The sequence below is a fragment of the Pezoporus flaviventris genome, unplaced genomic scaffold (genome assembly GCF_033815535.1).
Source record: "Pezoporus flaviventris isolate CSIRO_AGI_PZ_B2104156 unplaced genomic scaffold, CSIRO_AGI_Pfla_v1 ptg000002l, whole genome shotgun sequence".
Lineage (NCBI taxonomy): Eukaryota > Metazoa > Chordata > Aves > Psittaciformes > Psittacidae > Pezoporus > Pezoporus flaviventris.
The window spans coordinates 9,708,681-9,732,138 of record NW_026892550.1 but is presented as its reverse complement, the minus strand read 5'-3'; the positions used below and the strand labels follow the sequence as shown (position 1 = coordinate 9,732,138).

At 38.0% G+C, this 23,458-nt stretch overlaps 1 protein-coding gene across 10 annotated transcripts in view; it reads right to left on the bottom strand.

The window, feature by feature from the left end:
* The window catches only part of JAKMIP1 (janus kinase and microtubule interacting protein 1), a 139,965-nt gene that overhangs the window by 1,401 nt on the left and 115,106 nt on the right, over nt 1–23,458 (bottom strand). For 5 of the 10 annotated variants that reach the window (XM_061468850.1, XM_061468843.1, XM_061468860.1 and 2 more), the window contains 4 exons: nt 21,660–21,737; nt 19,867–20,070; nt 4,544–4,609; nt 1,764–1,808 (listed from right to left, as the gene is read on the bottom strand). In XM_061468850.1, coding sequence (XP_061324834.1) covers nt 1,764–1,808; nt 4,544–4,609; nt 19,867–20,070; nt 21,660–21,737 — 393 coding nt within the window. Of the gene's footprint in view, nt 1–1,763; nt 1,840–4,543; nt 4,610–19,866; nt 20,071–21,659; nt 21,738–23,458 lie in introns of all 10 variants that reach the window. The other 5 variants (XM_061468879.1, XM_061468905.1, XM_061468851.1 and 2 more) reach the window with 4 other exon arrangements.

The window sequence follows — 23,458 nt, the reverse complement described above, 5'->3', positions numbered from 1 at the left end:
TTCTGGAGACTAGATATACTTGAAAATTTTTATTTTCCTCACTAAAGCGGACCCATAATACTATATCAGCACAAAAGCCTATAGATCAGGCCTAAGCCTTCAACTCTTTCATTTCAAAGTATTTTAAATGGAATTTGATAAATGCTGCTGTTCTCACTAAGTTTATAGAATGTTTATAAGGTGTCTCTAAACTTGGCCAATACACTTTTTACAGTATTTAAAATCAAAAGTATTGATCCAGATGTTAGCACCTCTAACTGGGATTGGAGTAAAAAAACTAGATGAAACTCCCAAGACATGTGACTCCTTTTAACATTACTCTTCCAAACTTGTATCTGTCCTTTCCAGTCTCCACAGAACAGAAAATTCAATTCAGACTGTGCTAAGGTGAACAGGGCACCACAAGGCTTCTCTTTTCTTCAAATGCATCTCTACAAGCATGTGTTCAATTTTTGAAAAAATGAAGAAAAATTCAAAAAGGAATGCTCAAAATGCAGTTAAAAATATTGCTCAATTTCAAGGATTTTTCAGCACCCATCTAGCAACCAAAAGAAAGCTTCTGCACATGTAACAAAACATTAATACCCTTGGATTACATCCCACCCATCTGCATCTACCATCATTTTATTGCAAAACATAAAATGCATGCAGCAACACTAGTACTGAACGACCAGAGCTAGTTCCCAAGACCGTCTACAGAAAAATGATAAATGAATGTACTGGGATCTGAATAAAACCCCAAAAGAGACCATGATAAGACAGGTCTGATTTCTCAAAAGTACTTGTGATCTGGGCAGAAGAAAATACTGTTTCAAGCTTAATGTAAGGTAAATAGAATAGCTTTTCTTGATAACTATTGTCATCACGCTTCTTATCATACAGTACTTGACTGCAGTTTCAAACAAGTCAATTAACCACATTTTCTTCTATAAAGAGATTCCATGAACATAATTCACAACAGATTCCAAAGGAAAAAAACACTTTGAAAAACTGAAAAGGTAAAAACCTCGTGTATTTTCAGTTTTAAACAAACCAACCAAAACGTCAGCAGCAACAACAGAAAGACTGTAAATATTCAACAGTTTTAAACCACACTTTAACCCTTTAACAGTTAGGTTGCCGAGTTATGATCCTTACTGAAAGGCATTGCTCCAGGGAAGAGGGTAGTGTCTGAAAGGAGAGACATGGAGGTTTCTTATCCTTACTTCTCCATGTTGCATGGGCACAGGGAGAGTCGATCACATTGCAACCTTCACAATGCCTTATAAAAGGGGAATCAGGTTATTATTTCCTAAGCTACGTCATGGCTTCAAGGAGCTTGAGGAAGTGAAATGAACCCCTCCTATTTTGCATGTGTGGCGATGCTTACAGGGCTACTAAAAAGCAAAACTGACAAACCAAAGACTGTTCACCACCTCTCCATCTGGCCTGACAGAAGGTAGGGTCCTACAGCAATACCTGAATTGTTAGAAAAAATATACCTGCCCTAGAGAACTGAAAAGTACCCACTGCAGTTAGGGCAGTCAGTATCTTAGAATGCAAAATCCTTTCTTATTGAAAACCCAATGACTTTCTGCAGAAGTCTAGAAAGGTAACTGAAGGCATCCAAGTTGGATTTTATAGGTGATTATTCTTCTCTGTGCAAGCAAGCACAACCAATACACCCTCCCCCATAGTTTCAGGGTTTTATATACATAATTCTGAAAACATGGTAAAATCTAAGAATTAAACACGGAATATAAAGAAATATATAGAATACCAACCACACGTCTTGGCTCAGTTGTGTCATCAAGGCCACAGAATGAATGCTAGTGAAAAAAACAAAAAAAGGAACAAAAACTATAACATAAGATCAAAAGAAAATGAGGAAAAAAAGAAAAGAAAGAAAGATGTAAGATATGTAATATGAAATCCAGTGACATTACAGCAGTTAGTCCTACATCTACAGAATTGAGTTGATCTAAAAGATACGGTATACCGATTTTACTCTAAAGATGGGTAAAGGGGTATAAAATTCAGTAATTGAAGGCAGATTTATGAAAGGTAACATTTGTTGATCATGTAACTTCAGAATTAGTAGGTTTGGCTTTGTAACTCAGTTAAGGAAGTACTTGTAATTACACACCTGAAAACTTTCCTGAAACGTGACTTACCAAGCTAAGAGCACAAACAAAATGCAACTTGTAAGGCAGAGAATCAGTTATGAGAAAAGCATGATGTGTTTAAACAGCACTCGTTCCTCATGTATCAAATAGTAGAATAAAACAGATTTTTACGTCATTCTTCTGTAAAGCCTTTTAGAAGGAGGGCTGGCTGCTGAAGTATCTATAGGGTAAAAATAGCCACCCTTATGTTCTTATTTCACTGAATTTTATATAAAACTTAAAAATAGAACCCATTCCTAAAGGAAAATAAAAAAAACATAATCATGACACAGTAACTCTGAGTAGTGCATTGTCCTCAGCTATAGCTAGAAATGAGGCTGAGCTATAAATGCTGCCATTCCTTCAAAAGCATAAGACTTCTCTCCACAAGAAATTATTGTGCTCAGAGTCAGCAGCATGTAGGTGTCAGTCTGCACCTACTGACATATTGAATCTTCAGAAGATTAATGAAGAAGTATATCATTCATTAATTCTCTGGCAACACAATCTTCCTTTGGGCAATCAAATTCAGAATGGGATTTAACCCCAAGGAAAAAAAAATATCAAATGTAATACAGATAGAAGGAAGCTCTCCACCCATCCAGGAGCTGAAGGTTAATAGAAAATGATGAAGCTTTCTGGAAGTCTCCTGCCAGTGTAACATTAAGGCAAAAAGAATGTTAATCATTTTAACTCATTACTAGCTATCTGCTAAGCTTATGATTAAGCTGTTTCTTTTCCAATTCTTTTCTCTCTCCATTCAACTGATGAGCCAGCACAGATAATGCTAACTTCCATTTTCAAAATTAGCAGTCTGTCTAATCCACCACTTTGTAAACTGTAATGGCAATGAATTAAGGGCTTACATTCTGGCAAATGCAACATCTAGATATTTTGATATTTTAGGATAGGTGGATAAATACTAATATTTGCAGTAACTAACATGTAAAGCTATCACTTATCCCTCAAGGTTTCTCTGCTTTGAGGAGTTAACTGTATCATCTTAGACATCACTGGCTGTTAGGCACGAACAGCTTCAGGCACAGAAGTGGATCGAGGCAGAAAATGGCACAGGCAGTAAAAGAACCCTTTAAGAGTTGGATATTGGCTGTGTTTCTCTGCTACTGGAAACAGGAATCACTGCCTCCCCAATGGATGCAGGCAGGCGCCCCAGCCGGGGACTAGGTGGCGTGGTGTAAAGTGTCAATTAGCAAGAGCAGCAGAGAGCCCAGCTTTTCATAGCTATTTTCCTGGCTCTTCCACAAACCCAGCTTGGATACCACAGCTCAAAAAGTTCAGGATGAGGTACAGCAGAGGAGAGGCAGCTACTATGGGAGCAGAAGGGGCCAAGGAAGCTGCTGAAGGAATTGGAGTAGATACTAGAAGTGCTATATCCCCAGAGGGTGACACAGGGAAGACTGCAGCAATTCTGAGAGCAGATGAAGGGACAGTGAGATTAGTGAAGGATGAGGAAGAAACCACTAACTTCTGCATTTAGCCCAATAGCAGGTTCATGTAGGATTAAGTATCCCTCTGTACCAGAGAAAATGAATCAGAGATTATGTAACTCATCTTGCAATCTATACACTGGTTTAGAAAAATCAACATAACTAAAACACTTTGCAAGGGCTTAGAGAAAGCCCCATTGTGAGCCCATGCCCTGCAGAACAGCCTAAACTCCATAGACCTGGGAATCACTTGAGCCCACCGTCCAGGAACCTTGTGCCATCTCTTGCTTGGGACCACAGTGACACAAATACATTTGCTGTCTTAAGCCGCAATCAGAGCTTCTTCAAAAGAGGAGAAATATCATAATATACCCTGGGTCCAGGTTATTAATTTGGAATTAATTCATTTCTATCCTAAAGAAATATTTTTTGTTTGTTGTGTTTGTCCCATGCACCTCATTAACTTTGGTTTAGTTTTCAGTACTTGCAAGTTTTGCAAAGTAATGTTATCAGAAGAACAGGACAAGTGTTCAAGGCCAGATTGGACAGGCCTTGAGCAAACTGGTTTAGTGTATGGTGTCCCTGGCCATGGAAGGGGAGTTGGAACTGGGGGATCTTAAGGTCCTTTTTCAACCTTAACCATTCTATGATTATGCCATATAGGGACAAATCTTTATGTTGTGTCTGATCTAAAACACAGCAAATCCTCCCCCTTCTAGTCTAGTTCAGACTTTTTTATTCCTTTCTGCACTTGGTAGAAAACCTAGGTAACAACTAATTTGAGCAGATTAGGGACAGAGCTTCATTTCATGCAGCAATGACTTAAAGCCAAAATTTATCTTCCTTTAAAACAGATTTCATGTTATTAGGTGCTATTAACACCAATGCAACAGAAAAGAGTAAATTAGCATGGAAAAAAAAATGATTGGCATTGCACAGGCATTTATTTACCTTTTCCTCAATTTCTTTGAGTTGCCTTTTCTGAAGTTCTATTTTATCTTCTAGTTCTCGAATTCGCTGGAACAGAAAAAGTAAAAGACTAATTATATCTAATTTGAAAAGTATATGAATCAAAAAGATAAGAAATACATTAAAAATTAAATAGAGCAAATGCCCATTAATATAATGCTTCATTTACAGTTACATTAAGCAGGTCCCTGGCAGGATTGCTTCATGTTTCCATGAAACCATGGCATTTTAAACAAGCTGCACATTCAGAACATCATGTTTACCACCAGGAAGTTTAGCACTCATTAATCATAATTTTAAAATTTACATTCAGACAGTACCAATTAGTGCCAAAATTCTTAGAAATACATCACTACTTTCCCTGCAAATGCCAGAAGTTTTTCTACTTACCTAGACAGCAGATTCTACTATTACTTTTCATTTCCATTCTCTATTTTCCTTTCCTATAAAACATAACTATGCTTCTGGTGTAGTTACACTATACAATATGATTATGCTATATGATTTTCAGTTCATCACCAAGACATCATCCAGAGGTTCAGTTACATTCTTTTACTAGGGCCACCTCCCTTCTACATGAAGAAGATGCATTTTATTACACTTTTAGTATCTTGTACTTGTTACAGATAAAATAGGTTCAGAAATATGTTTTTTAATAAGTAGAAACCTGAAACCTCCTCCTACTAACAGCCACTGTGAATCAAGGAGCAACTTCATACTAACAGCTTTTCTTAGTATTAACTACCTGACCCCTGCCTGGCCTACAGTGGTTAAGGTTATTAACAGTTCCTGAACTTTGAAAGAAAAATCGTAGTCTACTCTAATCTCTATGCATAGGCCAATAGAATTAGTGTAGCAGCTGCTGCACCACTCCCAAATTATGTTATTACTCCAAAATTGATTTCAACAAGAGTATTTCTTCCAAAATAACACCCAATCATTACTCATAAGCCTGTGCGATCAACTGATGTTGACAATTGATTACTTGCATTCAGTTCAAAGATCTTAAATAGTGGGAAATGCTCACAGTAGCACAGAAATGCTGCAGCAAGGCAGCAGCTGATCCAATGGCCATATTGCTTTTAAGAATCACATAGTGTGGTGTGAAAATTGCAGATCTAAACTAGGAGATACCCCAGTGATGGGGTACATCCAGCCCTGCAGTTCACTTGGCCTAGGGCATACCACCACCCATACAAATACTGCAAACAGGTCACAAGCAATAGCTTTGTTATTTTTGCTGCTGTTTCAAAACAAAAGATTTTGCTTAAATGACTGGTTTGAATATCATGCAGTCAGGAAAAGTCAATCAAAACCTCCACGGTATCATTCTGCAAGATTATTCTCCAGATAATACAAAAGCACAAAGCAGATTACCCTCATGTGACACCAGTGCACACAGCTTTGCTGACAGTAACAAATGCCCCAAGCACAGCTGTATTAATTTCACTTTTTCTCTATTAACTTTTGAATTGATTTATACTTCATCTACTCCCAGCTCAAACCAAATCTCTCTCTCAAGCGATCGTCTTCACATACTGTATGTATCAGAATATTATAGTCACAGTAAAATGCCATGGGATGAGAAGCAGGCAGTTGTAATCATCTCTGAGATCTCTGGTCCATCAGGTTATACTCCTGTTTCTCTCCCGCTCATTTCAGTTATGTTGATTCCTACTTACAACCACATCCCAGATCTGAGTGACAGACTACAATTGTCTGGGGGTCCTGCTATGCTCTGTGATAAAATTTGGCCATGGTGAAATAAATGGAGAGAAACAATACTTTGAAACTCCATTTTCCCCTACAGGATTTATCATGTGAGATATTTTTTCAATATTGACTGAGAACTCGCCTCCAGAAAAAAAAAGGAAAATAAAAAAGTCCCTAAACGTCTGGTGGCTTTCTCACCTCAGGGTTTACAGCAAAAGCTCTTTAGTTCTTTTATAAAAGAACATCTTAATTAGGATAAGACAGCATTTTTCAGATTAGGGAATTCTGTTAATTAAGTAAAATTTGAGATATTATTACTCCCCTGTGAATTGTTAAGCTTTTCACAAGATTACTGCTGTTCAGCTATGCTCTCCGGCTATTCAGAATAGTTCTAAAAAACCAAAAGGCTGAGGCTTCTATTTTTGAATTCCCACCCACAAACCATTATAATTGTTAAACTTGGTGGGATAAAAGAGAATTGTTTTCGGAAACTGTTTTAAGATGAAGAAACACGTACTTTCTTAATCATCAGCATAACAAAGACAACCTAGAGATTGAAAGGGAATACACATAGGGTTGAATTTCTTACCAGTGAAAAATCTACAGAAAATCCTCAAAACAACTAGATTTGTATCAGTAAGGAGGATATATAGAGGGTGGATATAGTCAGTAGGGCAAATTTTTTTTTTAATATATATATATATATGCATATATGTGTGTATATGTAGACTTATTTCAGACTTGCCATCTAAGAATAATATATTAAAATTAGGTGACCAGTGTTTAAACAGCTAGCATTCCCCTTATATGAGTGGGAATCACAATGACAGAAGACTTAAGCTGCAATTAAGCAAGGTTTTGTAATCAAATTCACTACAGATATTAAGAGTCTGTAGACAGGTCAGAATTTGTTCTAAACCACAACTGTTGGAATTTTCCATCAGGTATCAAAGACTGGAGTTTACTTCTAGTTGTTTACTTGATTTCCTCTGCAACATTGTAGGGAGGATTATCCAGGAAGATGAAGCGGTTTTAGCTATTCCCCCAACACCCTCTGATTGCACAGGGTCAACACTGGAAGGTTACCAGCCTAGCTCAGCTATTTATATATCCTGAAAAATCTGACCTAACTAATTTATTTTCATTTAACCACAGAGATTGCCTTGAAATATAAATGTATTCATGCAATATACTGGCAGGAAGGAAAAAAAAAAAAGAGGCAGACTTACACCTGCAGATGGTGTTTAACAGAAAAAGAATTATTTTCCGCCATTGTACCTAGCTGCTTTTACAACATTGTGGTGAGGCACTCGGATAGAGTTAGGAAGCTATGAATGCTCCATCCCTGGCAGTGTCCAAGGCCAGGTTGGACAGAGCCTTGGGGGACATGGTCTAGTGTGAGGCATCTGTGGTAGTGGGGTTGGAACTAGATGATCTTAAGGTCCTTTCCAACCCAATCATTCTATGATTCCATGATCATCTTGACCATACAAAGATTATTAAAAAAAACCAAAACTTTAAAAAATAGATGTAAGCTACATGCAGCAATCCTGGCTGTAACAAAAAAAGTATTTTCTAGAAATAACAAGAAATGCTCTGCAGCCAAAGGTTATAAAAGAAGTTACAAAAAAAATTACACGTGCTAATTAAGACCAAAGGCAGGATTGCTTGAGATTCACTATAAGTACTTAGATCTCTATCTATGTTTTTTTTTGTTTACAATAATTAACAATCAAGAAGCTGTGGACTCACTCTCAGGTTTTCAACACTTGATTAGATGTGAATTCTGATTTATGTTTGCAAAAGCATAACTGTGACAACAAATCACACAGAACTATTTCACTGTTGTCAAGAAATTCCACCACCTCTCATGCTTTGAGGCATAAACTGATGATCACTAAGTCAAACTTTTCTTACTATGTCATCTAAAGTCATAACAGTTGTGCTGTAAAAGATGCATTCAGCTCTACCCTTGACATAGCTCACAGTAACCATGCAGGGTAAATCTAGCACATTTTTAACTGCACAAAAACTATGTAAGGAAGCAACAAAATCTATTATATCTTGCTCTCAAAACTTTGAGAAGTATTAGTTGAGAAGAAAGCCACAGACTGCTCTTTTGCTTATTCTGTTTTTAAAAAGGAAGGGGATATGGCTAGATAACCTAAAACCAGCACAGTATTTATGTTTCCTTTAAAACCCCTAGCACTGGGCGAGGATTAGGGACAAAATATAGCAGAATTCTGTTGGGTTCTAGCGGTTCCTGTGTTCCTGCGGTTAATAGCTGCTCCTCAGTCACATGGGTGTACCTTTTCAGGACTGGCAGGATTCATGAGAATAACAATGTGCTGCCAAATATGAGGCCACACAAAGGAGTTACTGTAGGCAAACTGTCACAGGGAAGCAAAAATAGTGAAGAGAGACTGAACCATGAAAGAGAAGAGCACAAACATTACAGACATGGATCCTTAATACTGTCCACCTCTCCTGCATTCCAAACCAACCTGCCAAAACCATGAATACTAATTTGTTACTAATTTTATTACGATAACAAACAGAACCTCATAAAACTTCTAGATGATTGGTGGTGGATTTGTGAATACTCCCTGTTACTACCTCCACCTGCACAGAGCTCTCCAGAGTTGGACAAGCATCCATTTCAGTATGGCAGGCAACTACTTGATGAAGCATCCTTCCTCTAGCAACGAATTTGCTGCCACTTCCGAGTAAGTGCTTACAAACAAGCAGAAAGCAGCAGGGCCAGAAGGGCTGTACTGCTGTATTGAGTTGACAGCAGATGGCTCTGCTGGCCAAGCTACCCCTGGAACAGTAGCTTCAGCTCTGTCAGGAGAGAGGCTCAGCTCTGAAATCCATTTGCATTTCCAGACAGCTACAGAACAAAGATGCTAAAGACATACAACATATGCCTTACTCATTACCTAACTACAATTTGAACAGACTTTTAAGTCCCATTATAAGGTTTTTCTTACTAGCAGTTATATATACATTATATGTACATAGGCAGGTGATACAGCTATAACCCTGATGGACAGCCTTAAAATGCTAACAATTAGATAAGAGAGAGAACAACCAGAAAGTTCAGGCAGCTAAAGCATACATTTGCTTTGGAAGTCTATAGTGCGAAGACAAGCATATGACTGAAAGTCTGCTAAAGAACACCTAATATGGCATTATGAGTGACATTACCAAACAGAGCTGTAAAAGGGAAGTTTACAATCAGACACTTCCAACTGTATAAATTATGTGTTCACTGACTGCAGTGATCATATACCATCCCTCCTCTTCAATCTCCAATGCTCAGAGGGCTGTCAAATCGCCCTAAAGATGGAAGTTATACATTTTTCTCAGCAGAAGATAACTAATGTATGGAAGAGGCCTTGCAAGTGCTCATAATCCTTGTTTCCTTTCACCTTATGATGCAAAGTTCATTTTTTCTGGAAAATAGTGCAATTATTCACTTAAGCAATTACTTCTCCTTGGTAAACCTGGATGGCAAGTGCCTTTAATGTGTATCTTCCAGTACTGGTAGGGAAACAAATACACCTCTTCCTTTCTTAAGTAGCAGAGAGCTGAAACACCAAGATGGGGCTTCACGTTACTCCCAGCAGTTCTGATCTTCCTCCACAGGGGGAGTCTCTCAGTTTGCATGAAGAATTGCTTTCTAGTAGTATGCTGCCTTAGCTGGTCCATGAGGGACCAATTCAGGTGTCTCCGCACCTAACAGCTGGATAATTTCCCTAATGATTTTTGTTTTCAAATGCATCCAAACTCAGCAAAACGCTAAATAACCAGAAATGCAAATTCATTATTGTCCTGACTCCCTTGGACAAAGATGCAAATAAAGGGACAATACAGCTTTTAAAACTGAATTAAAAGCAATGGGTTTCTTGCAGACCATTGAAATCAGAGGTCAGGAATTGTATTAATGCACTGCTAGTGGAGAACTAGCTAGGTACTGATTTCAGAAGAGAAATGTCTGTAATTTTTAGCATGGTCTGGCTCCTGTGGCTATACTGCAACCTCAAGGTTGCAAGCCACATCTCTGGGATGTCAGCAGAATCAAGGTTTAGGTGAAGTGTAAATAGCATGCCAATGGGTGCATGCCTGGGACTATTACACTACTTTCACTAACAGAGAAATCGCAGTCACACAGGCTTAGAAAACTCAGCTTGTATTACAGAGCAAGGAAATACAAATAATGAACCCAATAGTAGAAAAAATGGCTCTACACTTCCATTGCGTGACATTATTGAATGGCTAACCAAAGCAAAAAATATTGCTCTATTAAAGAAAATAGTTAATTGCGTTTCCACACAGTCCACATGAAGTATGTGTGCACAGCTTGTGTTATAACAGCAACCCATCTGCATTAAATACCATTTCCATGAATATAGTGCCCATTGTAGAGGAGTGCTGAAATAAGTGGAAATCCTTCTGCTGAGCTCAGTGAGCCCTGGACTGCAGTCTCAGAGCTATAATTTGTCTGCTGGAGGCAATAAGTCAGCTTGGTAATGATTTGTCATCATTTTGAGAGTTTGTCATGGGAGGAATTTCATGACTGTAAAGAAAAAAAATTGCTATAATATGTAATGAAGTGCTCTACTACTCTAAGATGCTAGGTCCAATTTTCCTCTACCAAACAACCAAAATGTGCATACTTCCTCATTTGTTTTAGTTTTTCTTTCACGATACCTCAAATTCTGATATCTCTCTACAATTACATGCCCCCTTACACAAATTCCAGGGTTTTGACCCAAACCGCCAGCTACCTTTTTAGCAGCAAACACAGATTCCGAGAATCTTGGTGTTTTCTATTTATTGGATAGTGGTGTAGGCTAGACAAAGTGGACTTTATCCAAGCCTTCTTCTCGAATTCTTCTTATGTCTCTCATTCTTCTTCTATGTCTTCTCCAATTCATTCACAGCATTAGTCAGTTATTCAGACCTGAGATGACATCTTGGATGGCTTCAAATCATCAAGGAGATTTGCCAAACAGGAAAAATGCTACCACGAAAGAAACTTCTGTGACGTATTTCATCTTTCAGACAATGGTGACCCCATTATGCTTCATGTAGGTGTCAAGCTGCAGAATTGATGTTCTTGTTTCCTAGATAAGTGTGTAAGAGCCCATTTCAACAAACATACTGTTTTACTGACAACAGCATCAAAAACATCCATCTATCTGGCAGCAAAATATGTTCCTTGCCATTCTACTATAGTTGTGAAAGCACAAGGATGTACTAATCAGGAGGTTTAGAAATCACCTTAATAGCTCTTATGACACTCTCTTATTGGATTTACATTCATCAGCAAATCCAAGAAAACAATTTGATAATTTTAGCACAAAGCAGACAAAGAAGGATTTGCTAAGCTGCTTAGAGCCTCGGCTCTCAAATGTTGGAATGATTCAGGTTGATGTACACTCACAGGATAGGCACCATGGATGGACTGTATCAGACATGACCTGTATTTTCAATCTGCAGGTAAGATCTTTAATAATGTGAACAACATAACTATGTTACCTGTATAAATTTAAGCAAAGACGAATTATGCCTTTAGCTATTCAAATCACTAACCTGATGGATAAAATCCTTAGTGAAAACATACTATTTTCTTGATTTCTTTTTTAATCTAATGCATTTTAACAGCTGTTTAAAACCTCAACTGTGTTTATGATACAACTTGCATAGGCAACTGCCACATACATTTACTCACGCTGTTGGATCTGCTACTGTAGGGGATGTGGATTCAGGAATCTGAATATTCCCTTTAGACCCATATTCCTAGAGTGGGTTTTGCATAATGGTCATAAAGAAACAAGCAAGCACACTGTAACAGCATTAGCTCAAGATACTTGTTTTTTTTTTTTCCATCTTGTTTTAGTTTATGAATAAAAATTTAGTATAAATTTCAGCCAGTTGAATATAATAATAATAGGTAATTTTGGATACATTGTACCTCTCTGATTCTTACCAAGGCCTTTCATTGCATAGCAGGTAAAAATTTCGTTCCTTTCTGTGTTCATGGTCTCAACCATTATAATTCAACTAACAGTTACTGAAGTAGAAGAAATGTTAATCTTTATTATGCATTTGTAGTTTATTTGCCTTCCTGAGGAGAACGAACATTTTGGCAGGTGCACTAATGCATTTTTCAGCATATGTATTCAATCACATATTTCTTATTAGTAAAACAGTGAATTTCATAAATACATTTATCTTAAAATAACTTGGATTAATATTTACTAGTAAGCTTGATTTCTTTTTACCACTATGAGTCTTTTAATTTATGCTATAGTAAAACCACATCATACATTGATATCTAACAGAAGAATATCAACAGTCCTATTGTTTTTCATTTGGGGAAAAACTAATTAAAGCCTATTAGACATATCTACCCAGAATTCTCAGTCTGTGCAAACTCAGAAGGCAAAACAAACTCAGCATTTTAAAACTGACTCTGTGACAACCTAGACTCATAATCAAGAAAGAATAAAAAAAGCATCATGTCCATTTATTTAGCATTAAATTTAGATTATTTCACATTCTGATATTTCAATAGCAAATTTCCATATAATACTTAACATAAGTATGAATTTTGCATATGAAGACACATTTAATCTTCACTTCTGTAACAAACTCCACAACACTTTCTTTTTTAGATTTACCTTTCCTCAGCTCCTACTGGCCTTTCCTAAGAATCATAGGATATTCAAGACCATAGGATATTTCCTAAGAATCATAGGGTATTCAAGATCATAGGGTATTCAAGACTCTGGCAGCGTTCAAGACCAGGTTGGACGAGGCCTTGGGTGATATGGTTTAGTGTGAGGTGTCCGTGTCCCTTTCCATAGGAGGGTTGGAACTTGATGATCTTAAGGTCCTTCCCAACCCTAAATATCCTATGATTCAGGAATTCAGATGTCAGGATTTCAGCATTCAAACTTCAGATGAGAGTTTCCTTGATTCTAATATCTCTTTAAGGCACACAGCTGCTCTGGGGTATAATCTCAATCATACCTTGTTTAGGACAAAGGGAACAGATATTTTGTAGGTATTATTACACCAGTCCTACTGTAATCACTTATACAGGTGAGTAGCATCACTAAGGAAGTTAGCAAAGCAGGCATGGTTTGATCTGAAGCATAAATATATAGAAAATATACATAACAGAACACTATAAGATGAATATATAGAAATGACTAAAATTAAGTCTCATCTGCTATGCGCGTCATCTGTGGGAAATTACAGAAGTATATTGTGATATTGTCATTATAGCAACAATTTCAAAACAATGATGCCTTGATATACTCAATATCCACTCCTGCGTGACTAATCAATACTGCAGGTCAACTATGATTAACCTAGTCATGATGTGATTGATGTATACAGATGACAAGCAGCTATGATATCATACGCCTTTAAGAGCAATTCATGCATACAAAAAATGCATTATCAACAGTAATCTATTACATGTTGAAGAGCAAAGCATGGAACATTTCTCAATTGCAAACATTAATAATTGAAAAAAGAATAAAATCACTAGTTGCTCCGTGTATTCTTCTTCATGTACAGTTGTATGCAAACAGCTGGGAATGAGCTTTACTAGCATTTTAACACTTTGGATTTAAACAGACACATTTAAACAGATCATACCTATATAGATTTGGATGTAAAATGATCTGAGACTTTCCACAATTGTCATTGTGTAAGTAACCTTAGCAGTAATACTTCTAACTGCTTTCTAAACGGTGTGACAAAGCTGTGAGGTCTTGACCAAGCCAGCCTCTTTGCACGAGGTAATATGTCAGTGGAGGTGTTGTCTTTAATTTGTCCTCTCTGACACAAGGCAATGGGCCAAAGAGGAGCTGAAGAGGGCAAATTTAAGATAACACCTCCTCATGCCTATCAATGAGGCACACTAAACACAGCATCCTCCCTCTCCTTTTCTCAGGAGCCTTCCCAGTCAAACATGAAACCTTAATAATTCTCCTTGGATGAAAAATAGATGGCCTATCAACCATAACAGATTACACAGCAAAGGGGAGCAGAACAACTGCTTTATTTATCCAAGCTTTACCTGAACATCTATGGTATATCAAATGGCAAACCTCAGCTTCCTACTTCACACTGGTTATTACTGTATTAATGAATTAATTTATTCAAATGAAGGTTTTCAGGAAAAAAAACAACCAACCAAAAACCAACAAAAAAGAACATGCAAATATACATCTAAATGGCTGAGCCAATACGATCTTACAGATATGATGACATTCAACCCTACAGTTTTGTAAACAAACTACTCTCCCAGTGTGAACAAGGTGTCATACCTATAAGCCACCAGGGAGAACTCACGGAGTTATGTCATCCCCTATACCCTTGTTTGACCTTTAAGCAGTAAGAACTTGGATCTTCAGGTCAGGGACTAAAAAAAGGAATGAAGAAACTTAGTGAAGGAAACTAGTCCAGTGTTTCTCAATTTCAAGCTATATTTATATTTTGACATTTCAGGATGAAAAAAAGACATCACTGCTTCTGTGTTCTCCTTGGTGTCCATGAAAAAAGTGCCTGAGGCATCGCATTTCAAGTGAATCCTTCTCCATGCCAGTGACATAAAGAGGTCAGTTTTGAGTTATACCTGTTCTGTCCTAAAGGATTGTCCTATGTTGGCTTCGAGTAAAACATGCCAATAAAATGGCAACTTCTGCTTGTATTACTAATGAATAGTACAACCTTGTCATAGGAGTAAGTGCTATAGTTTGAAGAAAACATAGTTAAAATATTTACAGCTATATTCCAACTCTTCAGGATTGGAGTTGCCTTCAGCAACTCAGTATATTTTTGGTTGTTTTCAGCAACAATAGATATATTCAGGACTAGAACTGAAGTGATAATTTGTTTTACTCTGTAAAACAGCTCCACTCAGGAACATTCTAATTCATTAGTATAAAACACCCCCGGCTTAGTACAGTACCATAGTGCAACTCAGAGGAAATATAAGTTTCACAATTTTTGATGATGCAATGAACTAACTGATCTTTTCTATTTCCTTTTTCTTACAATTTCATACGAGTTAATGTTGTGCTGGGTAATTATTGGATTCCTTTAATAAAATCCGTCTCTGACATCCCTTTTGACTGGCAGCAGCCATTTTTGGAAATGAGAGTGTGTCAATCTGCTGTCCTTCAAGGATTTCCTAGCTTCTCTTTCTGTGTAAAATAACTTCAATTAAAATCAGAAAAAAGTCTATTTCTATTATAAATTTTCTTCACATGTGAATACTTCTAAACAGTGCAATTTGAGTTAATCTATCCTAATTTAAAGCCTTGTTCTGATGACTTTACACAGTTTCTTACTGCAGAAGCAGCTACAGTAAAATCGAAAGGAATATATTTCAAGCTAGATCCTACTAGGTTCATATAAAGTTTAATTTGACCTTTAGATATTTAATTATTTTAGCTGATAACATAATTACAATATATTTTTAAGGCAATCAAACCAGGATACCATGTGGAATTTTTGTGCTGTTTTTTGAGAGGGCCTTTGGTCTTTTTTGTTTTGGGTTTGGTTTTTGATTTGTTTTTGTCTTTTTTGGGGGGGGGGGAGAAGGTGTGGTTTGGTTTTCTTTGCTTAATTAAGGAGTTAACATCACTACTTCAGAAACATGCTGTATTGCTTGATTTAAAGTGGATTTTCTCAGAGATGGTTTTTAGAGCTACACCAACATAATTTTTTCTTTTTAGAAATGGCTTAGCTTATTATATATACAGACAATATATCTGAAATTAACCTCCTTAACAGTACCTGCTAGTAATGATTTTCTAAAATGCACAGAAGTCATGCTTCTGCATTGACTAAAGCATGAATGTTACTTTTAAATGAAGTCCCATTAAAAATAAATCAGACACTGATTTACAAAGGCTTATAATAACAGTGCGCAGTACAGCGAGACATTTTTGATGGCAATTTATGCAAGAATGGCAGTTGAACTGCACACACCCTATGGCTAGAAGCAAATATCACAAGCTGCTCATGACAGATTTTTAATTAACATATTTTCCTCCTCTAATAGAGAGGATGGTGTAAAGCAAAGCACTTTCTCCGACTTAAATTGAATACTACCAATGAGCTTCAGCTGAGGATCTGTGCCCCAGACCTGCATGTTGCACTTTGTGTTTAATAAAAGTTTGAATGTCTTAGCAAGCAGATCTATTCACACAGTCTATCTAAGTTGAATCCACAGAGGCCTGTTTTCCTTAATACACAATGGGTATACATGGGTAGTTCCACTTTTAGGTTTCATTATATTAGTTTAATGAACAATAATAATGAGGGGCTATACGTTGCCAAGATGAATAGACCTACCAATGTAAAACAGGGCCTAACATCCTGAATTATATTTATTTCACTGGAACAAAGTCAATATCTGGTGGGTAAAAATTAGGGCTTTATATCCAGACAAAGCAGAACACATAAAGCAGCACAGACTCACATTTGGACAACAGTTTACCCACTCTCTTGTGCACATCCCTGTCCCTTTCAGACAGCGCATTCCACCAGCTTTGGAAAACCAGCATCTCCCAGGCTAAATCCTCAAAGACCCTGCACAAAGCAGTTCACCAGTAATGAAACCCTGCAGACCTACCAGTAGTGTTTATCACATGTCTTGCCAATCTGCATCCTGCAGTATGGTCAAGGATCATTTACATGTGGAAGGAGAGAACTCCTCCATAATCAGATTTTCTTGGACCCTCATTCTGTATGTCTGACACAGAAACTCTGACTCTGAGAAGGATGTAGCCAGCCAGCTAGGATAAGCAGAGTTGTTATTTTGGAGTCCTTTTATCAGGCTGACTACCTCACCAGACGGTAATAGAAACAAAAAACCACATCTTCTGGAAGTGACCAAAAAGTCATCAAACTTTAAGAAATTCAGAGAATTTGGAGTCTTTAATATATGGTTTCTGTTTCATGGGAAGTTTGAGAGTGTTTGCAGCAAAGGCATTCTCTATTAAGTCTTGCAGGTCCATCAGGCATCATCATTCTCTGTAACCTTCACTACAGAGAGTAAGAAGGGTGGTGCTGCCTCTAAAGGCAATGCAGACTGTACAGATATGTCCAGGTCTAGATTACAGTTTTGCCAGAATAAAGTGTAATGGGTGTTTCCTAATGTCACAATGACAGCAAAACCTCTGGTGGCCATAAATGTAAAAGGAAAAGAGGGAATTCGTTTAATATAGCGTCTATGGATGTAGTCCACTTAGAACAGCTTCATCCATACATTAGGATTCTCTCGACACAGTTATGGCTTTCTTTGTGTAGCATTCAGCTTCTGTCCTCAACCAGTGTGGATGAACGTAATCCCATGAGAGTTAGTCCTGTGACACTATGATCCATGCTAGGGTTTCCTGCTTGATTGTTTTTAAGGCATACACATTTGCATACTACTATTAGGTTATCAGTGTTGACCATTGGCCCCATAACAATCCACAAATACAACCTTCAAAAATAACAACTGAGAAGAAACTGAGCAAAGCATTTCAAATGTGGTTTCCCACATCCCAGGCAAATTAACTGGCATCTTTGCCCACTGGGGTTTGGTTTTTTTATTGTCTACTACAGTGGGTTAAAAATAGATGACTAAAATGCTTAGCTCTTTTTTAAACAGCAGAATATCATTTAATGTGTCCTGCAGGGCTGTAACATTGGCATGTCTAATGAGATGGGCACAATATAAAACTCTAATGGCACACTATAAAATATATTTGGAGACAGGTACATAAACATCCAAGGCTAATGAGGCTACCTTTATAGTAACATTTTTGGTTAGGGCAGGAGTGAAGTTTTCTTCCACACTCATCATATTTAGCTTTATGATGTGGAACAATCTGTGAATACATGAACTGGACTCAAACTGAAGATGTTCTCCAGAAGTGCACCTGAACTGCTCTGAGAGGGAGCAGTCCACGGGGACCAAACGGAACACAGTCCAGATTACACTCCTGATATGTGCATAGTATTGATTTTGAGTCCTCAGGAACAACTTTTTCCCTCCACAAATCTATGCCTAGTTTTCCTTCCTATGTGCCAATACTATGTGAGTCCAACCGCACAGGTGTCTCCCAAAAACGCACTCCAACAAGGGTTACAAGAAGCCCCCAGCCAAACAGTGTCAAGCTTTCTGTGTGGTAGAAGCAAAGGACCAAACTGTATATAGTCTGATGTAAAAAACTGAAAATGTTTATTATTTAGATGTACAGGCATGAGTCAACACGCATCATCATTCATACCCACTAAATGTCACTGAAAAGCATGGCGTTATTGTTCTGAGCAAAACACTGACAGCCTGGCTAGCAAAATGGACTGCCTAAGAGACTATCAACAAAAACCCATTCTCACTAATTAGCTACACTAATAACACTAAGCTAATGACTTCTGGCTCTATCTTTATTTAACAAATTGCATATATTTACTCTCCCCCTCTGACATTTTTAGAGACAGCTGGTGTCTACCTTCTACAGCTTTCTCTTCACCATTGCTTATCTGACACCCATTAAAAGAATTCATGTCCTGATCTCAGTGTTACGTGTTCTAAACCAAAGGAACATAGTGAAGGAATAGAGAAAGGAGACCTGAATGAAGTCAGTACACAACTCTAACACTGGAACCACAAGCCAATAAAAAAGCTGGAGACAGTTTTTTTTACAAGGGTGTTTAGTGAGGGGTTTAATAGAAGGGGTGATGGCTTTAAACTGAAAAAGGGTAGATTTAGATTATATATAAGGAAGAAATTCTTTACTATGAGGGTGCAGCTTCCAGAGGTTGCTGTAAAGAGGAACCAAAATCCTTAGGAACAATGATTTTGTCTAGAATAATTAACATCCTGAGAAATGCAACTCTCTTCTTTCCATGAATATTTGCACAGAAAAACTAGCAATCCTACCAATGGTAAATAATTACCATTCTTCCATAGGGCAGGACCTTGCCTTACTTCAGGTTGCCAATATTTGTCCTTAAGAAAGTGATTCAGACAGACAAGTCTTTTCTGAGCTAAGTTAAACGTGGGAAGGCTTTTGAATGCCTTTTAAAAAACTTCCTGGTTTGTTTGGGGTTTTATTTGGGGGGTGTAGTTCTTTTGTTTTTTATATAAAAGATTTCACAACTAGCTAAAAGAAGTAAAGGGGAGTGGGAGGGATATAAAACCTGGACTCCTGTAATTGCTACTCCTGCATTTCCTCTTTTCATACCTTTTCACTCTCTTAAAATGTTCCCTTTGTGTTTTTCTAATTTAAGCCTTAAACTTGCAATAAGCTCCCCTTGGAGTCCTGTGGAAGACTGTGTGGTTGTACACACATGAAACAGACGGTGCAACAGGACCTTGCAGTGAGACAGTGACTCGTTTTGTGTTCCATGCCCAGCGCAGCCGGGTCCTCAACTCCTTGACACAGGAGCAGTACAAATAGACTAAGCGTAACTCAACAAGGTGAGGGTGAAGCGATGCTGTTGAATGGGCAGTGGTGGCAACCACAGAGGTAACACCAACAAGGGGATAGAGAGAGAACCAGGATTACCTGCTGTGCCTGCTGCAGCAGCTCCATTCGCTCGTGCAAGATCTGGCTGTCAAACTCACGGCTCTGCCTCAGGATCTGCCGCCGCACCTTCTCCACTGCAGCTCGCAAATCCTCCCTCTGGGCTTCAGTCAGCGACTCGCTTGCCCACCTTCCTGGATCCTGCTGCAGGGCATTATACAGCGTGGCTTCCAGCTCCTGGATTTTCTAATGCAACCCAAATCACATATAGACAGGCTGCCATTTGAATCCAGCAAGCAAATGACCCACCAACAGCTAGAGGAGAAGGCTAGCAAGTGAAGCCTTAGGCAGGAGGGAATGACAGACACAGACAGGTAGACAGAAAGCAGCAGTTGTGAGCAGTGAGGAGCATTCCACAAGGAGTGCATGTAGCGTCCCAGCACTGATTTACACCCAGGTGATGCTTCCCATTCTAGTAAATGATTGATTTCTATTATTTAAGAAAGAATGAGATGACAGTTCTGCATTCAATACCTGATAAAACCCCAACTACTGATACAGAACATTACAAAATTAATACAAACTAACAGATTTCCTTCAACTGCCACTGAATTGTTAAGCTATCTTGTAAAATATAAAGCCCTCAGGGAGAACTGTGAAAAACAGAAATCTTACTGTCTTCCTCTCTCTGGCCCTACTATCCTGCGATCCTTTCCTCAATGTCTACGTGACTGGCTTAGTTCCAAGTTGTCATCAGCAATGAAGAGGAACACTAATCCCTCATCAGTCTCTTGCCATTTGTCAGATTGCTAACCAGATTCTCATGCACTGACCAAAAGAGCGGGACTTGCAAAGCAGAGAGCACAGGAAAACTTCACATTCGCATGGAGAACTGTATTCCCAAGAGTAAAAGAAGAAAGGTATCATGGCAGTGATTCCTGATAATTTGGGTTAGTATGAGGCTATTGAAAAACCAGCATCCAGACTGACAATACTTGGATCAAGAGCATCTGACATCATCCATTTAGCCCTCATACCACCTTTGTGAGGTAGGTAATTCTATCCATATTAGTGATGCATAAACAGCTGCACAGAGAGGTTAAATGGCTTGCCCAAGGTTAAAGTGCTAGAAATAGAGCCTGTTTGCTTTTATTTCTGTTATCTTCTCTGAGCACTTTCTGTTATCTTCTCTGTTATCTTCTCTGAGCACTTCTCTAGACCCTGCTTCTTTTCTGAAGACATTTTCCTCATAAGAGATATTTACAAAGTATAAATAATTCTTCAGGCCATTATATTTTCATTTCCTGAAGTCCCATTATGAACAAAGTTGGGTGTGCAGTTTCACCAGTTTGCAATCATTGCTTAGCCTGAGAGGAGGCAAGGTTGCAGCTTCCCTTTTGAAAACTAGTAAGGTTGAATAAGACCACACAGGGAGGAATGGCATAGGAAGAGCAGGCATTCCCGACTTAAGATAGGAGGTTAGCAGCAGTAATATTTACAAATGTTTACGGAAAAGCAGTATTGGAAAAGTTCTGACTATAATTTCTGGTGCGTTTTATCAGTCATGGTTTTGTGGACACATAAACCAGCACTTCCCATTGCAGATGTACTAACAATATGTTCACATATTTTAGAATAAAAAAATGCATTGGAGAAACATTACACTTTGAAATACTATAATCCATTTCCTAAGTCTTCATGTAAGTAATATTTGATGTCCTATTCTGGCAGAAAAAGAAATCAATTAAAAAAGAACCTTATTTATAATTAAAAAAGAAAACCTGTATTATATCAAATCTTTTCAAACATGAACATGTAATGACTTCTTCTCCTACCATGTATGCCTGGTCCAGAGCTTGTTTCCTGTAGTCGAGTTCTTCCTCTAAATAACCCTTCTGTTTACTGAACAGGTCCTGAGCAATAATAAAAACAACGAAGTGTTTGTTCTTTATCCTAATTCGTGAAGAACCATAAATGCCATTATTTTTATGTGAACTTTCCCTTGAAAGCAAAAAAATATGTATAGCCAATGACCACATTCATCCTGAGCATATTTGGAATATCAAATTTACAGTATTAGTACTTAAAATGCACGTATAATATTAGCGAGTTGTATCTAGATAGCATTGACCTCTGCAGTGTACAAACCTGCCTTGATCTGACAGAACTGCACACAACAGCTGAAAGGTGAATAGGAATGTGAATGCATGTGTTCAATAGCCATAACTTGCATGGAGCAGGCCAAGGGAAAGAAGAGAGAAACACAAGTGAGGACAGTTCATGGCTTTTCTGACAATGTCCAATGTGTACCCTCAAAGAAATCATGGGGTGAACCCTATTCTGCGTTGTCTAGCGTGTTCTTCTAGGGAGGAAACCAGAACATGCAGGGCCACGGCTGGGTTCTGCAGCTGCACTCCCCAACACAGTACTGAAACAGCTGAAGGAAGAAAGAAACAGTTCTCAACTTGTGAAGGCAGGAAGCCAATTTGAAACAGGTAGTGAGGCTCAGAGAGGTTAAGTGACTAGCTAGAGAGCGGAAGAAGTTTTCCAGGTACCTAGGATTTAGAGGGATTTTTCGCTTTTGTTTTTAAAAGAAAAACCCACTAACTTACACAGGTTTTTATATATATGTATATGTATGTAAACATAGAAAAAACATAAAACTAATAAATAGCTAAATATAAACTTCTAAAATATTTCTATAGTTTTTATACATACACACACATATATATGTATATATACAAACACAGACTCAGATTTCAGTAAATTCAACATTCAAAAGCATAACATTGCAAGACAGTTGCGGACATTTGAACAGTTGTCTGAGTAGTCAAGCAAGAACTGACTAGTGACAGTGCTCTTACAAAACATGCCTTGAGAGTGTTTTGAGTGGTAGTAAGTAGAATTTAAAATAGTTATTTGATTTGATTTTCTTTCAATGCAGGTTTTCATGCTCAAAAAATTCAGTAGTAGACTAGAAAGCAGAGAAGCCCTGTGATGTAATCTATCATTTTCCAGTTCTTTTTTCTATTTAACAAACTCCTGCATTTCTTCAACATATAGAATAAATGTCAAAGTAAATACATAGAGTTCTTAAGATGATTAATTGTAGGTTTTATTAACAGTATAGAAAAATGTCGCTGGTCTGGTGAGTTTTATTATATATTATTTTATTTATTTTGGAAGGCAGCCACAGGGACTGTGAGATGACGACCCCAGGCGCACTGTAGGAGAGGGTCTGGTTCAAGGCCATCTTAAAAATCTGAACATACACAAGTCCATGGGACCTGATGAAATCCATCCACGGGTCCTGAAGGAGCTGATGAATGAAGTTGCTAAGCCGCTGGCCATCATATTTGAGAAATCATGGCAGTCAGGTGAAGTTCCCGACGACTGGAAAAAGGGAAATATAACCCCCATTTTCAAGAAGGGGAAAATGGATGACCCGGGGAATTACAGACCAGTCAGTCTCACCTCTGTGCCTGGCAAAATCTTGGAGCAGATTCTCCTGGAAGGCATGCTAAGGCACATGAAAATCAACAAGGTGCTTGGTGACAGCCAGCATGGCTTCACTAAGGGGAAATCCTGCCTGACCAATTTGGTGGCCTTCTATGATGGGGCTACAGAACTGATG